The 15,346-nt window shown below is 39.9% G+C and overlaps 1 protein-coding gene across 1 annotated transcript in view; it reads right to left on the reverse strand.

The window, feature by feature from the left end:
* LOC126251440 (protein MAK16 homolog) overlaps positions 1-15,346 on the reverse strand; it is a 68,824-nt gene that overhangs the window by 44,594 nt on the left and 8,884 nt on the right. Inside the window, exons 3-4 of the mRNA XM_049951864.1 lie at positions 12,527-12,670; positions 12,270-12,452 (exon numbers count right to left, since the gene is read on the reverse strand). Coding sequence (XP_049807821.1) covers positions 12,270-12,452; positions 12,527-12,670 — 327 coding nt within the window. The remainder of the gene's footprint in view (positions 1-12,269; positions 12,453-12,526; positions 12,671-15,346) is intronic.

Here is a 15,346-nt window from a genome sequence, read left to right on the forward strand (position 1 = left end):
GCAGATCATGCAGAACAAAGTGCTACTTATCATAAGCAACACTTCACAATACACACACACTGCAGACCTTCACAGATAATACCGCCTTGAGACTCTTAACACAGGTATTAAGAAAACTCGCCACACAACTTTACAGGAAAATGAGACATTCGAACAACCCGTTCATCATGGGGAAACTACGATCACAGCCATAGGTGGGAATATAACCGTCTAAAAACACTACTAATCAGGGATAATTAATCACCTATGGGTAGCACCAATACACAGACAGAGAAAATACTGGTGAACACCTGCAGCACAGCAAAGCTAATTGGAATTGCCAGCTGTAAACTAGCTGATCAACTGGCAATAGAGGGAAACCGTACTGCACACTAAAATGCAAACAAACCAACTGAAACCCTTACACAGTGCAATCGATTTATGACCAATTGACCAAACTTAACGACCTTGGCTTGTTACAGGTATAGATGCTGCATCTGGCTCAGGAGACTCACAGGTGCCCAGCCTGGCAGTACCTCTCCTTTTCTTGATAGGGCTGGCACTCTCGATGATGACCTAAGCTATGACAACAGTACCTAGCATTGCACGATACCCAAAACTAACAACAATCACACCCTTGCATGATCTGTCGCAGATAGCAAGAAAACACTACTGCTCTTACTACCCCACCAGACTATCACAGACATTTTTCCCCTTGGCACTTTTTTCCTCTCTGCCCCTGAAACTGCTACTCTTCGTTCACTTTTTGTCCACTATCTGTCTCCTCGATGCGACCGTATTGTGGGTAGCCCTACCCAGATGTACAGATAACATTGCAGCCCTACATCCCATGAAGTCCTCGATTAGTAACTAACAAATACGGAAGAGACAGCAGAACTTTTGTAATAGTCACCACGTTGGTGTGGGCATGGAGAGGCCCCACCCTTTAAAAAAGGTCCCAGTGAAATGCAGGAACATGTGAGGTAATACTGCCCCTACAACTTATCTTTGAAGGTAGATTTATTAAAGGTAAACCCGGACTAATAGTATTTGTAGATATAGAGAAAGCTTTTGACAAGTTCGAATTTTCACTCTGCAGCGCAGTGTGCTGCTGATACAAAACTTCCTGACAGATTAAAAGTGTGTGCCATACCAGGACTCAAACCTGGAAACCTTGCTTTTTGTGAGAAAATGCTTTACCGACTGACCTATCCAAGCACAACTCATGACCCACCCTCGACGCTTCACTTTTGCCAGAAACTTTCCTCCTACCTCCCAAACTTTATAGAATCTGCCTGGAAGTTTCATATCGGTGCATACTGCAGTGCTGAATGAAAATACAATCTAGAAAGAATACCCTACACTGCAGCTAAGCCAATTCTCTGCAATATTCTTTCAGCCAGGAGTTCCATTACCAATTGTTGTGCAGGAGAACTTTTCAAAGTGTGGGAGGTACAAGAAAAGGTATTGGCAGAAGTAGAGCTGTGAGGACAAGTTGTGAGTTGCGCCTGGATAGCTAAGTCAGTAGTGCACTTGCCTGTGATAGGCGAAGTTCCCAGCTCAGCTCAAGGCCCAATCTGGTAAACAGTTTTCATCTCCCAGGAAGTTTCAGCTTTCAATAATACTGACGGGAATACACACTTTGAAATAATGAAGGGAGCTCATACGAGGGTGAGTCAAATGAAAACCTTAAATTTGTAATAACAAATCAAAATTTTGCGCCGTTATCCTGTAAGTTGGTAAGCGTGCTACAAGCTGTGTGCAGAATGGCCTGTAGGTGGCAGCATAGTGCAGATGCACACATACCGTCACAGCATCAGTATAAAGATGGCCGCCCCACTTGCACCAGGGAAGAACAGCATTCTGTTATTTGGTTTTTGCGTAGTGATGGTGTGAAATCTATTGAAATTCATTGACGAATGAAGGTTCAGTACAGTGATGCATGTTTGTCACAGCAGCAAGTTTATGAATGGAGTAGGAAGTTCGCAAATGGTATGACTTCAGTGGAAGATGCTCCTCGTCCAGGTCAGGCACAATGAGTTGTGACTCCACAGAACATTGCAGCTGTTGAAGCCATAGTGAAGGAAAACCGTCGAGTGACACTGAATTACATTGCTGCATGTCTACAGATTAGTCACGGGTCAGCACTCCACATTGTGCATGATGTGCTCCAGTTTCACAAAGTGTGTGCAAGATGGGTGCCACGACAGCTAACTCCTGAAATGAGAGAACGACATGTTGATGCTTGTGAAGAACTTCTTCAGCACTTTGAACGAGAAGGTGATGGCTTCCTTGCAAGAATCGTTACTGGGGATGAAACCTGGGTTCACTTCACCAACCGGAAATGAAGAGCGTTAGCAAGGAATGGTGTCATTCCTAATCACCAAAACCAAAGAAGTATCAAACAGAACCATCAGCAGGGAAGGTTACGCTGACTCTCTTTTCGGATGAAAAAGGCGTCATTTTGGAGCATTACATGCCTAGAGGGACCACTGTCACCAGTGCATCATACACAGATCTCCTAAAAAATCATCTACAGCCTGCAAACAAATCAAAGCAAGGTGGATTGCTGTCAGCAGGTGTCCTTTTGCAACATGACAATGCAAGGCCCCACACTGCCCATACAACAGTTGCAACAATCACAGACCTGTATTTTGAGTGTCTTCCTCATCCACCATACTCACCAGACCTTGCCCCAAATGATTTCCATATGTCTGGATCACTCAAAGATGCAATGGGAGGAAAGAAGTTCCATTCTGATGAAGAGGTACGCCACGCACTGCGCGAGTGGTTGCGCAGTCTACCAAAAAAAAATTTTTCTAAAGGAATTTATGCACTTTGTAAGTGCTGGAGGACTTGCATTGAGCGTGGGGGAGATTAGTTGAAAAGTGATACAGCCTTGTACCAGTTCTGCACAATAACTAACATTTAAAAAAAAATATACTTAATGTTTTCAGTTGACTCACCCTCGTATAAAGCACAGCGAGTGCATGGTTATCTACAATGTGTTGTAGCTACGCCAATGTTATTCAATCTCCACAAGCAAGATGTCACGGAAACCAAGGAAAAATCTTGAAATAGAATTAAAATTCACAGGGAAAGAATACAACTTTGAGGTTTGCCAATGACACTGTAATCCCATCAGAGACAGCAAAGGGCTTGGAACACTAGCTGAATAGAATGGATAGTGTATTGAAAAAAAGATTGTAAGATGAACAACAAAAAAAGTAAACAAGAGTAGTGGGGTGCAGTCAAATTAAACAAGGCGATGTGGAGGAAAATAAATTAGGAAATGTGAAGTATTAGAAGTAATTGAGTTTTGTTATTTGGGCAGCAAAATAAGAGACAGTAACTGAAGCACGGAGGATATAAAACCCAGACTAGCAATAGCAACAAAATCATTTATAAAAAAAAGTCTGTTAACAGTGAATATAAATTTACATATTAGGAGATGTCTTCTGTAGGTATCTACCCTGGTTGTAGCATTGAACAGGCATGAAAAATACAAACAGTTCACACAAAAAGACAGTGGAAGCTAAGTATGATTGCTGAAGATGAGATGGGTAGGTCAGATAGCTAATGAAGAGGAACTGAACTGGGGAGAAACGAAATTCAGGGTACAACTTGACTAAAAGAAGTGATAAGTTGATAGGACCGCACCCGAAGTATCATGATATCATCAATTTGTTAATGGATGAAACTGGGGATGGGGATAAAAAATTTTAGAGGCTGACTAAGGCTCAACTACAGTAAGCAGGTTCAAATGAGTTTAGGTTGCAAGAGTTGCAGAGATATGAAGAGGCTTGCACAAGATAGTTAATGTAGATAGACCCATCACACTAGTCTTCGGGCTCTAGATTTCAGCAACCTTTCTTATATTTGTCTGTGAACAAGGACAGGGAAGGAATTCAAAGATCCTAGCATCTGTTTTAAGCAGTTTAGATGAACCAAGGACCACCTAAATCTGGATGAATCCCACTCAAACAAGAGTGAGTCCAGTGCTTTAAACACTGTATCACCTCATATGACAGAAGATATTTTAAGGTTTCACTGTTAAAAATGTGAAGCCTTTAAATCATCAAGGTAACATTATTTCTTTCCACCAGCGCTGATAAAAAGTAATATTCTTTAGTTCAAAAAGATATGAAATTAATTTGCTATCAAAATAAATACATTGTGGTTCCCACACAACACAAATTTTTGAAAAATCATTACGTGATTCCAGTGCAGTTGCAAGAGCACAATATGAACGTCAGACACCACAATGTTACATACACTGATGAGCCAGAACATTATGACCATTGCCCACTGGGAGATCGAATGCCACATGGTGGTGACATAGGCACATGACACGGGAAGTATATAAGCAGAGCAGAGACAAATGGGTAGATTATTCCAGTGATGATAAACGACAACAACAGGGAAATACACTGAGCAGCTATGACGTAGGGCGTGCTGTTATGGCCTGATTCCAGAGCATGAGCATCTCTGAAATGGCAAATCTGGTTGGCTGTCACGTGCTACTGTCAGGGACAACTAAAGTTGAAGGATAGTGAAAGAATGATAAGGTGACAAGGTGTAGAACATCCAAATCCCATCACTGAACACAGATATTGTTGGAGGATTACTTTCTCTGTCATTTACAATAGGTTGCAATTTGTGGCAAATCTGACAGAGTACAAAAGTGGCGCACATGCAAGTGTTTCTGCGAGTACTATTCACCGTATTGTTGAACATTGAGCTTCACAGCACACGTCACCTATGTCTTCACATGTTAACCAAATTGCAGTGGGCATGCGATCATAGAGATTTAGCCACCCTTAATGGAAATGTATCACTTGGTTGGTTGAACCATACTTCTCGAACACAATGTTGGTGGAAATGTCCAAATACACCATCATCCAGGACCCTATGTGAACATCACTGCATATCACAAGTCCCTTCATGCTACAGTGGTTGCAGGAGCAATGTAGTTAACTCACAGTGATGACATGGCCACCAAATTTACTGATTTGAATTAGAGATGGGTAGTTTGCGAACGAACAGGTGCAAAGGAACGGTTCACCAAGATGAACGAAAGAACCGAGGAACGAATTCCAAGGAACTATCGGTTCATAGTTCACTTCGGTCGCGGCGGTCACTTCGGCAGTTCTCGTTCCAGCCTCGATCGCGTGCTCGTCTCAGTCTCGGTCTCCCTCGGCCGCACTCGTCGTTCTTCACATGACCACCTGTCTCATTTCCACTGCATACTGCTCCTACTTAATTCACTCGTTTTGTTCACTGCGCTCGCTTATTTTACATGTGTTCCAAACTGTTCTTGCACTTGGTTCTGGCTCTTCAGCATCCACGACCGGTAATCAAAAAGTATTTTATAGTTACGTAAATTACATAAAAATTACGTTGTATGTAATAGGTACGTCTTTTCAGGTAACAAAAGGGCATATCAGCTCACTTCATTATATCTATTATATCTATGAACAGCAGAAGACATGCTTATAACAAGAAAAGTTTTTTTGATATTCATATATTTTTTGGTTTCATCGACTTGATTTAGCAGCTAACTTTCACTAATTTGCTTAATTTTTAGTGTACGAAAACTCATATAAAACGATTTTCGTGTATCTTTCATAACCAAAACATTACACTTAGGAAGGCTCTAATTATTTTTAAGTTTGGTTGTTTCGAATTTGTATTACCTGCTAGTTTGGTGTATTTGGAAAAAAAAAGTCATTTTGGCTCATTAGGAAAAGCAGTGCCTCTCCATTTGAAAAGACATAGATTGCCATAAAATCGTATTTACTTATTATCTCAAAAACATTTGTTCATAAGGAGCTTTCAAACCAAATACTTTATTACTGCGAACTTATTATTATTTTATTATTATTATTATTTCTTTCTTGTCTCAGACGTTATGTCTGGTTAAAAATGGAAGGTGACGCGGACCTTGATCAAGCGTGACTTCCTTTTAACTGTACGGTATATGTTACATTGCATTTAGGAACTTTTGGGTAATTGAACAAGTGTCAATAATTACAGATTTCTGTAGTTGTATATATAAGTTTGGATGCAGCTGTATTGCATTGATGTACTGGTGGATATTGTGTGGTATGACTCCTGTAGTTGATAGTATAATTGGTATAATGTCAACTTTATCCTGATGCCACATGTCCTTGACTTCCTCAGCCAGTTGGATGTATTTTTCAATTTTTTCTCCTGTTTTCTTTTGTATATTTGTTGTATTGGGTATGGATATTTCGATTAGTTGTGTTAATTTCTTCTTTTTATTGGTGAGTATGATGTCAGGTTTGTTATGTGGTGTTGTTTTATCTGTTATAATGGTTCTGTCCCAGTATAATTTGTATTCATCGTTCTCCAGTACATTTTGTGGTGCATACTTGTATGTGGGAACATGTTGTTTTATAAGCTTATATTGTAAGGCAAGCTGTTGATGTATTATTTTTGCTACACTGTCATGTCTTCTGGGGTATTCTGTATTTGCTAGTATTGTACATCCACTTGTGATGTGATCTACTGTTAAGTCTGCATTTATCTGTTGTGGTATTGGGATCTTTAATAATATGCTTGCTGTAATATCTGGTGTTTATTGTTTGATCCTGTATTGCAATCATGAATCCTTCCGTCTCACTGTATATATTGCCTTTTCTTAGCCATGTGTTGGATGCGTCTTGATCGATGTGTGGCTGTGTTAGATGATACGGGTGCTTGCCATGTAGTGTTTTCTTTTTCCAATTTACTTTCTTCGTATCTGTTGATGTTATGTGATCTAAAGGGTTGTAGAAGTGGTTATGAAATTGCAGTGGTGTAGCCGATGTATTTATATGAGTGATTGCTTTGTGTATTTTGCTAGTTTCTGCTCGTTCTATAAAGAATTTTCTTAAATTGTCTACCTGTCCATAATGTAGGTTTTTTATGTCGATAAATCCCCTTCCTCCTTCCTTTCTGCTTAATGTGAATCTTTCAGTTGCTGAATGTATGTGATGTATTCTATATTTGTGGCATTGTGATCGTGTAAGTGTATTGAGTGCTTCTAGGTCTGTGTTACTCCATTTCACTACTCCAAATGAGTAGGTCAATATTGGTATAGCATAATTATTTATAGCTTTTGTCTTGTTTCTTGCTGTCAATTTTTCAGTATTTTTGTTAGTCTTTGTCTATATTTTTCTTTTAGTTCTTTAATATTTGTATTATCTATTCCTATTTTTTGTCTGTATCCTAGATATTTATAGGCATCTGTTTTTTCCATCACTTCTATGCAGTCGCTGTGGTTATCCAATATGTAATCTTCTTGTTTAGTGTGTTTTCCCTTGACTATGCTATTTTTCTTACATTTGTCTGTTCCAAAAGCCATATTTATATCATTGCTGAATACTTCTGTTATCTTTAGTAATTGGTTGAGTTGTTGATTTGTTGCTGCCAGTAGTTTTAGATCATCCATGTATAGCAGATGTGTGATTTTGTGTGGGTATGTTCCAGTAATATTGTATCCATAATTTGTATTATTTAGCATGTTGGATAGTGGGTTGAGAGCAAGGCAGAACCAGGAAGGACTTAATGAGTCTCCTTGGTATATTCCACGCTTAATCTGTATTGGCTGTGATGTGATATTATTTGAATTTGTTTGGATATTAAGTGTGGTTTTCCAGTTTTTCATTACTATGTTTAGGAACTGTATCAATTTAGGATCTACTTTGTATATTTCCAATATTTGTAGTAACCATGAGTGGGGTACACTATCAAAAGCTTTTTGGTAATCAATGTATGCGTAGTGTAGCGACCTTTGTTTAGTTTTAGCTTGTATGCCACCTCTGCATCTATTATCAGTTGCTCTTTACATCCTCGTGCTCCTTTGCAACAGCCTTTTTGTTCTTCATTTATAATTTTGTTCTGTGTCGTATGTGTCATTAATTTCTGTGTAATGACTGAAGTTAATATTTTGTATATTGTTGGTAGGCATGTTATGGGGCGATATTTAGCTGGGTTTGCTGTGTCTGCTTGATCTTTAGGTTTCAGATAAGTTATTCATTGTGTAAGTGTATCAGGGAATGTGTATGGGTCTGCAATGTAACTGTTAAATAATTTAGTTAGATGTGAATGTGTTGAGGTGAATTTCTTTAGCCAGAAATTTGCTATTTTATCTTTTCCAGGGGCTTTCCAATTGTGAGTAGCATTAATTGCTTGGGTGACTTCATGTTGCAAAATTATCACTTCAGGCATTTGTGGTATCATCTTGTACGTATCTGTTTCTGCTTGTATCCACCGTGCATGCCTGTTACGTTGTACCGGGTTTGACCATATGTTGCTCCAGAAGTGTTCCATTTCTGTTATGTTTGGTGGATTGTCTATTTTAATGTGTGTGTTATCTGTTGTCTGGTAAAATTTCTTTTGGTTTGTGTTGAATGTTTGGTTTTCTTTCCTTCTATTTTCACTTTTTTTTTGTATCTTCTAAGTCGTTTGGCCAATGCTTGTAATTTCTGCTTCTTTTCATCTAATTGCTCTATCACTTCTTGTTGTGAGATTTTACCTAACCTTTTTCGTTTTTTTTTTCTGACATTTCATTACTTATAAATTGTGTTAGCTGTCCGATGTCTTTTCTCAGTTTTTCTATTCTGATCTGTAGCCTGTGTTGCCATGCTGGTTTTGTGGGTTTCTTCTGTGTGTTGGTTGGTTCTGATCTCTGCCTAGTGTGTATATTTAGTGTAGTGAGTGCTCCTATATAAACCAGTAGTTGTAACTCTTCCATAGTTGTGTTTTCATTTATTTTGTTGTGTATGATTGTGTTGATAGTTTTTATTGTTGTTTCGACTTGTGGGTTATTTGGCGGTCCATGCAAAAATGGTCTAATGTCTGTATTTGTGTCTTTGTATTCTATATATGTCAGCTGAAATTTTTCTTCTATATCTAACATGTGTGTCACTTCGTGTTCTATTTGTGCTTGTTCTGGCGGCTGTCTTAAGATTTCGTTTTCCTCTGACTGTTTAATTGATGCGTGTTGTTCTTTGTTTGTTTGCTCTGGGATGTTTGAGTCCATTACTGTATTTTCTTCTTCTTCTGATTGCACATTATTTTGTTCCAGTATTTGTTGAACTTGTTGTTTGATGTTTTCTAATTCTGACTGGGGTATCCTGTTATTTTTGATTATTACACGGATCTGATCAGCTAGTCGTTGTTCTGTTAAAAATTTTAATTCTGGGTATCTGGTGATAAATGTTGTGTATACTTGTGATCTGTATCCAGTTGTGTTGGTTCCTAGATTTGTTGCTTGGTAATAACAGACCATGAGGTGTCGATTAACTTCATCTGACCATCTCATCCTCTGCCTTTGTTTCCCTTCTAGGGTGGTTGCAGGAAGCATATCCTGCAAAACACCTCTATTTGGCTTTGAATCATTTTCCAGTTGGCTAGCAGTGTCGTTACCATTGTGGGCGGGCATAGGGTTCAAGCGTCGTCCCCGACCATGACGGCACTTGTCCGAGGCTTCTTTAGTTCTGTCCTGAACCAACTAACCACACTAAAAGGGGGGTTAGCCCTATTACTGGTTTGTTCTTTTCGTCGCCTTTTACGACTGGCAGAACATACCGGAGGCCTATTCTTTTCCCGGGCCTCCTATTATTATTATTATTATTATTATTATTATTATTATTGCTGCATTAACTTTAATAATGCAACGTAGAAACCTAATTTTTACGAAGCGTGTAACGCAATTATGAGAAAACCACATTTTATTTTATGCTTCCATTAAGTTTCTACTTCCCCTACAAACTCAGAGACAACGTGAAGTATATATAGGATATAAACGATTATTGTTTACAGCGTAGCATAGCTATGTAGTGGAAGTCGAAACGAAGAATTTTATACAAGACACTTGTGGTCTATTAAGTTGGGAAACAGCCACCAACAGGTTTACAAGACTACATGAGCTATAGCCCATGCGCGTCGCGTGATACTTTCATGTTCTCTTCTCCAGCTCTCTACACATCGTCATTGATTGTTTCGCAATTGTTGCTTGCATTAGCTAGTTATTTCTTCACTGTCTAATTATTACATGTTTGTCTGTTTGTTGCATCTGCTCGTAACGGGCAACACATCGTCCGTAATTAGCAAACAGTCTGTACTCGGGGCCAGTTTTCCGTGCGCCACCCTATATTATTTCCCTGCAATCAGCCACACAAGGCTACGGTTGGCTAAATGAGAGGTTCTGCAGAATCACAGAAATTACTTCTAAAAGTTTATAAGAATTCTGTAATGAATAAACTCCAGGGGGTAGGCAAGTGCCACCTCTTGGTGCCCTTCATCCTTCAGTCACCTACACTACTAGTTTTCAGTTTTTCATAAGATCCATATACCAAGCACAAATGAACGGTGAACGAGTAAAAATGAATGGATCCCAAAAAAGAACGATCAGCAGTGAACTAGTTCCCAAGGATGAATGAGTTTGCCCATCTCTAATTTGAATCCGATAGTCCACCAAACACTGGACCACAATTTAGGGTACAGTAAACTCTGATTATCCACAATAATCTATAAGGGGCATTGAAAAAGAAACGAGCCGGAGTCTGGAATACGCAGACCGGTGACAAGATGGTAGTATCATGGCATGTGTAACGAGGTATGGTTCCAACCAGAGCATGGAAGTCCACAGCCCGTCGCTAGAAGGCACACGTGCATGTCACGTGACCATACAGAGCTAGCAGCAGCATGCATCAATCATCCAACACCAGTTGCAACGCAAACAGTGACATGGAGGTGTTAACAGAAGAGCAAAGAGGTGTTGTTCGTTTTCTGACAGCGGAAGGAGGAGGAGGAGGAACGGACATTCATCAACAAATGTCACAAGTGTACAGCGTACACTGAATGTCCCTTGCAAGGGTCAAGGCATGGCACAAGCACTTCAGGGAAGGACGGGTGTCATTAGCTGATGATGCATGGTCCGGAGCACCACACTGCATTACCGATGACATCATCCAGCTGGTGGATGCACTCATTACCCAGGACCGCCAAGTGACAGTGAAAGCCATAGCCACCATGGTCAGATTGAGCATCAGAAGTGTTCACACCATCATGAAGGAAAGACTGCACATGTGCAAAGTGTGCGCCCAATGGATGCCCCACAGTCTTCAACCACACCAGGAGGCATGTCGAATGACCCACGCTATGCTCGGGAAGGGAATGCGTTCCTGGCACGAGTGGTGGCTTGAGCCAAGTCATGGTGTCATCACTTCGAACCAGAATCAAAACAACAAAGTCTCCAGTGGAAGCATCCAGGGTCACATCGCCAAAAAAAAATGGTAAGGCCATCCACACGAGTGCAGTAAAGGTTACACTGATGTTCTTCTTTGACCAAGATGGACCCCACTGATTCACTTCCTGCAGGACGGGACAACAGTGAATGCTTACTCGCAAAACTTGACCACCCTTCGCCAAGCAATCAAATCAAAATTACCAGGCAATCTCACCCGTGGGGTCATTCTGCTCCATGACAATGCAAAACCTCATACAGCCAACACAGTCACGGCACTCCTGCAAAAATTTCAAATGGGAGGTTCTTGATCACTCTCCATACAGTCCAGACCTCTCTCCCTGTGATTACACCATTTCTTGCTCTGAGGGCAAACAATTCACCTTGGATGACAACATCCAGCGGTACATGCGCAATTGGTTAACATGGTAGCCCCGGGAATTTTATGAGAAAGCTATTCACCGCCTTGTGGCACTGTGGGACAAGTGTCTCAACAGCCAGGGTCAATACATCTGTAATTATGCCTCTGGATTGTTTCTTTTTGAACGCCCCTTATACTTTAATCAGCACAGTATATGCGAAAATTCGGTACACCACAAGCCAATTTCATATCATCTTACACTACTTTGAAACAAAATACAGTCCAGCACTTTAAATGTTCGTGCAGCACATTGTTTACTGCACTAGTATTGTAACACGAGATTACTACTGCTCAACCACAACCATTCAGAGGTTAAAGAAAAATTTTCAGCGGGAAAAAGTGGGAGAAACGGGCCACAAATAATCTGCAAATCACATAATTCACCTGAGGATAATCAAGAGTTTAATGTAATTGCATGGCCCGTAAATGTCTGATGCTACATCACTCCAGACACCTACCTGATCGAATCTATGCCATGCAAATCTGCTACCTTATCGAGCTCCAACACCCTGCTAAGCAGGTGGTCAAAATGTTTTGGCTCATCAGTGTATCTTCTTGTATTTCATAGGATTAACAATGACAATGAAAAATTTTATGGCTAAAAATACTTACTGTCTCCGTAAAGTCAGTTTCCTCATACGAATGAGATACTGTGTTATTTTGGTGAATCTCTGCTTACATTTTGTCCTAATGAACCCTGGCCAATATAACAAGTTCTCTTTTATCTGATGGATTGCTTTCTCATAATTTCTTGAAAGTTTCACTTTCTCCCATGTCTTTTTTGGAAATGCTGATCTATAAGAAAACAAAACATGCTCCAATACATGAATAAACACATTAACAGTCCATTTTTAAAAAAGAATACAAACCTTTCAGCTGTTTTCATGTACAAATAGATAATTCCTTTTTCTTCTCTGACAGTTGCGTACTGACTGTTGGCAAGAGGACAGGCTGATCTACTGCACAAACCTGAGACATTATACTCATTTCTGCAGAATCTCTGAGTCTTGGTACTGCAACAAATTGTAAATCATTTATAACAGAATAGAAACTACGTGTAACATCACGGATGAAGTAGGATAGATAACTGATGCAGATATAAAAAGTGTGGACTGCAGATATATTTTGCTAGTAGTATCCTTTCCTTTCAAAAGACAAATTAAATATCTTAAGCTGTGTCATATCTCTAGGAGGTCATAAGATTTTCCTATTTCTTTGCTACAGTATAGAAATTCTTGTTATTCATTTTCATGTAAAGCTTCACTTTCTAGAACACTGAATATAGTTTTTACATGCCAATGTGTAATGTGTGAAGAATTTTCTGTTTATACTTTTACTTACAATGCCTGCACCATCTTATAGGATCTCAGGAACTCCTTACTCCTCTCAAATGCAAGGAAAGAGTGCATAATTTCTCATACAAATTTTTCCATTGCCTGGCTAACACCAATGAAGTACTACAGTGGTTGCTATAACCTATGTCCTGAAATAAGACACATTCTCCACAGTTCATCCTGATTAGATTTCAACCACTCCATGTTCTACACACAAAAGAAAAATCTGGCCCTGTCCCTCAGAGCAAAACTTGCCACATGCAGCCTTCAACATTCACCTTATTTGGGTCTGCCACAGTGTAATGCCAAATGACCTGTTTTTTGGCATACTCCAGACGTGGTGTCTGCATATGGGTAATCTTGTCTAATATGGACCACTTGAGAATCTGGGCAGAACTGCCAACTTGCCCATTGAGTAGAAACTGATGCAGAAGGGGAGTGATGCCAAGAGCCTGAAAACCATTGCAAGCAGGGTATTTGGCCTGTATATATTGAGCTCAATGTGCCTGAAGACGGGGAGTGGCATGATGTCACTGCACTCAAATCACTGCAGGTGTTGTCATATGTTGGCTTAGTGGTAGGCATGGTTGCCTGGCCAACTCCACAGGACAATGGGGGTTGTTTACTGTATGTATCCAATTTCACCAGCTGCTAGTTGTCAAAGTACAGAAGGGGCAAGATCGGGACTATATGGAGGATGATCCAGTACTTCAAATTTGAGTTTCTGGAGTGTTTCAGCAGTGTGGGCAGCAGTATGCGGAAGGGTATTGTCGTGCAACAACACAACACCTTTTGACAGCAATCTTCGGTGTTTGCTTCGAATTGCAGGCTTTAGCCTGGCAGTAAGCATCTCACTGTAACATACACTGTTTATTGTTGTGAGCCTTTCCCCATAATGCTCCAGTACTGGACCTTGTGCGTCCCAAAATACGGTAAGCATCCGTTTTCCTGCAGACAGTTGGGTCTTGAATTTTTTCTTGCACAGCGAATTTGGATGTTTCCATCCCATACTCTGCCGTTTACTCTCCGGCTCGCAATGATGGATCCATGTTTTGTCATCAGTAATGATCCTGTCCAAGAAGTTGCTCCCATCATTACCATAGTGATCCAAATGCTTTTTGCAGATGTCCAAGCATGTTTGTTTATGCAACTGTGCGAGTTGTTTTGGGACCCATCTTGCACACAAACTTTATGAAACCCCTATCTTTTGTGGATGATTTCATAGGTAGAAAAGTGACTAATTTGCAGACGATGTGCCACTTCATCAATAGTTAATCGTCTGTCCAAGAGAATCATTTAATGTGAACGCTCAATAGTTTCTTCATTTGTGGCAGTAAACGGTCGTCCGGCTCCTTCATTGTGCGTAACACTTGTGCGACCATTTCGGAATTTTTCAATCCATTTGTAGACACTCCGTTGTGGCAAAACACTGTTGCCGTACTGTACCGAATGTCTTTGATGAATTTCGGCCCCTGATACACCTTCCAACCACAAAAAACTTATCACTGAACACTGCTCTTCTTTGGTGCAAATAGATAGCAGAGCAACCATGATTAACAGCATGGCAGAGCTAACAAAACTAGCCTAGCAGCTTGAAAATTGCAAAGATAAAACAACAAATAAACAAAGCATGTGTCATCAATATAAAATGACAGTACTACCAAAATAAACAAAAATATAACTAAATTACGGATAATAATTGACTTGCCCTCATACAATTACTGATACTGGTATTAGACAGCTATTCAAGCAGCAGTTACAGAAATAAATACCCATTTCCTCACAACACTTAACTTCAAAAGTAGGTGAAATAGCAGAAGGAAAAAATTATTTGGACACACCCAGACATTCCTGCTATGAAAATCCATTTCAGGATGATACATTTCATGTTGCTCTGAAACATTATGTCTGGAATAAGGCTAGTGGCATATTTGTGTGTTTTGTGAAGGAACATTGTCAGCACTTGCCATAATGTATGATGGGAACAAATGTAGGTGTCAGCTGTTTGTGTTACACAGCCAACGAGAAAGCAAGCAGATGACATGTTTTGGAGTAACACATAAAAATGAAACACTGCTGTAAATAGTGATCAGAAATTTATTGTTCCTTGTTTGAATCATAGCTTTTTGAACTGTGCTAGTACCTGCAAACCAAGGACAGTGTCGCAACCCATGATATGTTCGAAGAAGCAGTCAAATATTTCTCTGCTCCTGTGTTGCCACACAACTGATCTGCAAGAGCACAGTACGTGAATAAATGTTTTTAAATTAAATTGAGGGAAAACATAAATGGATCAGTGTTTTTTAATTAAATCATGGGAGAAGATAGGTGGCTCATTGTTTGTTAACATATCGA

The sequence above is a fragment of the Schistocerca nitens genome, chromosome 4 (genome assembly GCF_023898315.1).
Source record: "Schistocerca nitens isolate TAMUIC-IGC-003100 chromosome 4, iqSchNite1.1, whole genome shotgun sequence".
Taxonomy (NCBI): Eukaryota; Metazoa; Arthropoda; class Insecta; order Orthoptera; family Acrididae; genus Schistocerca; species Schistocerca nitens.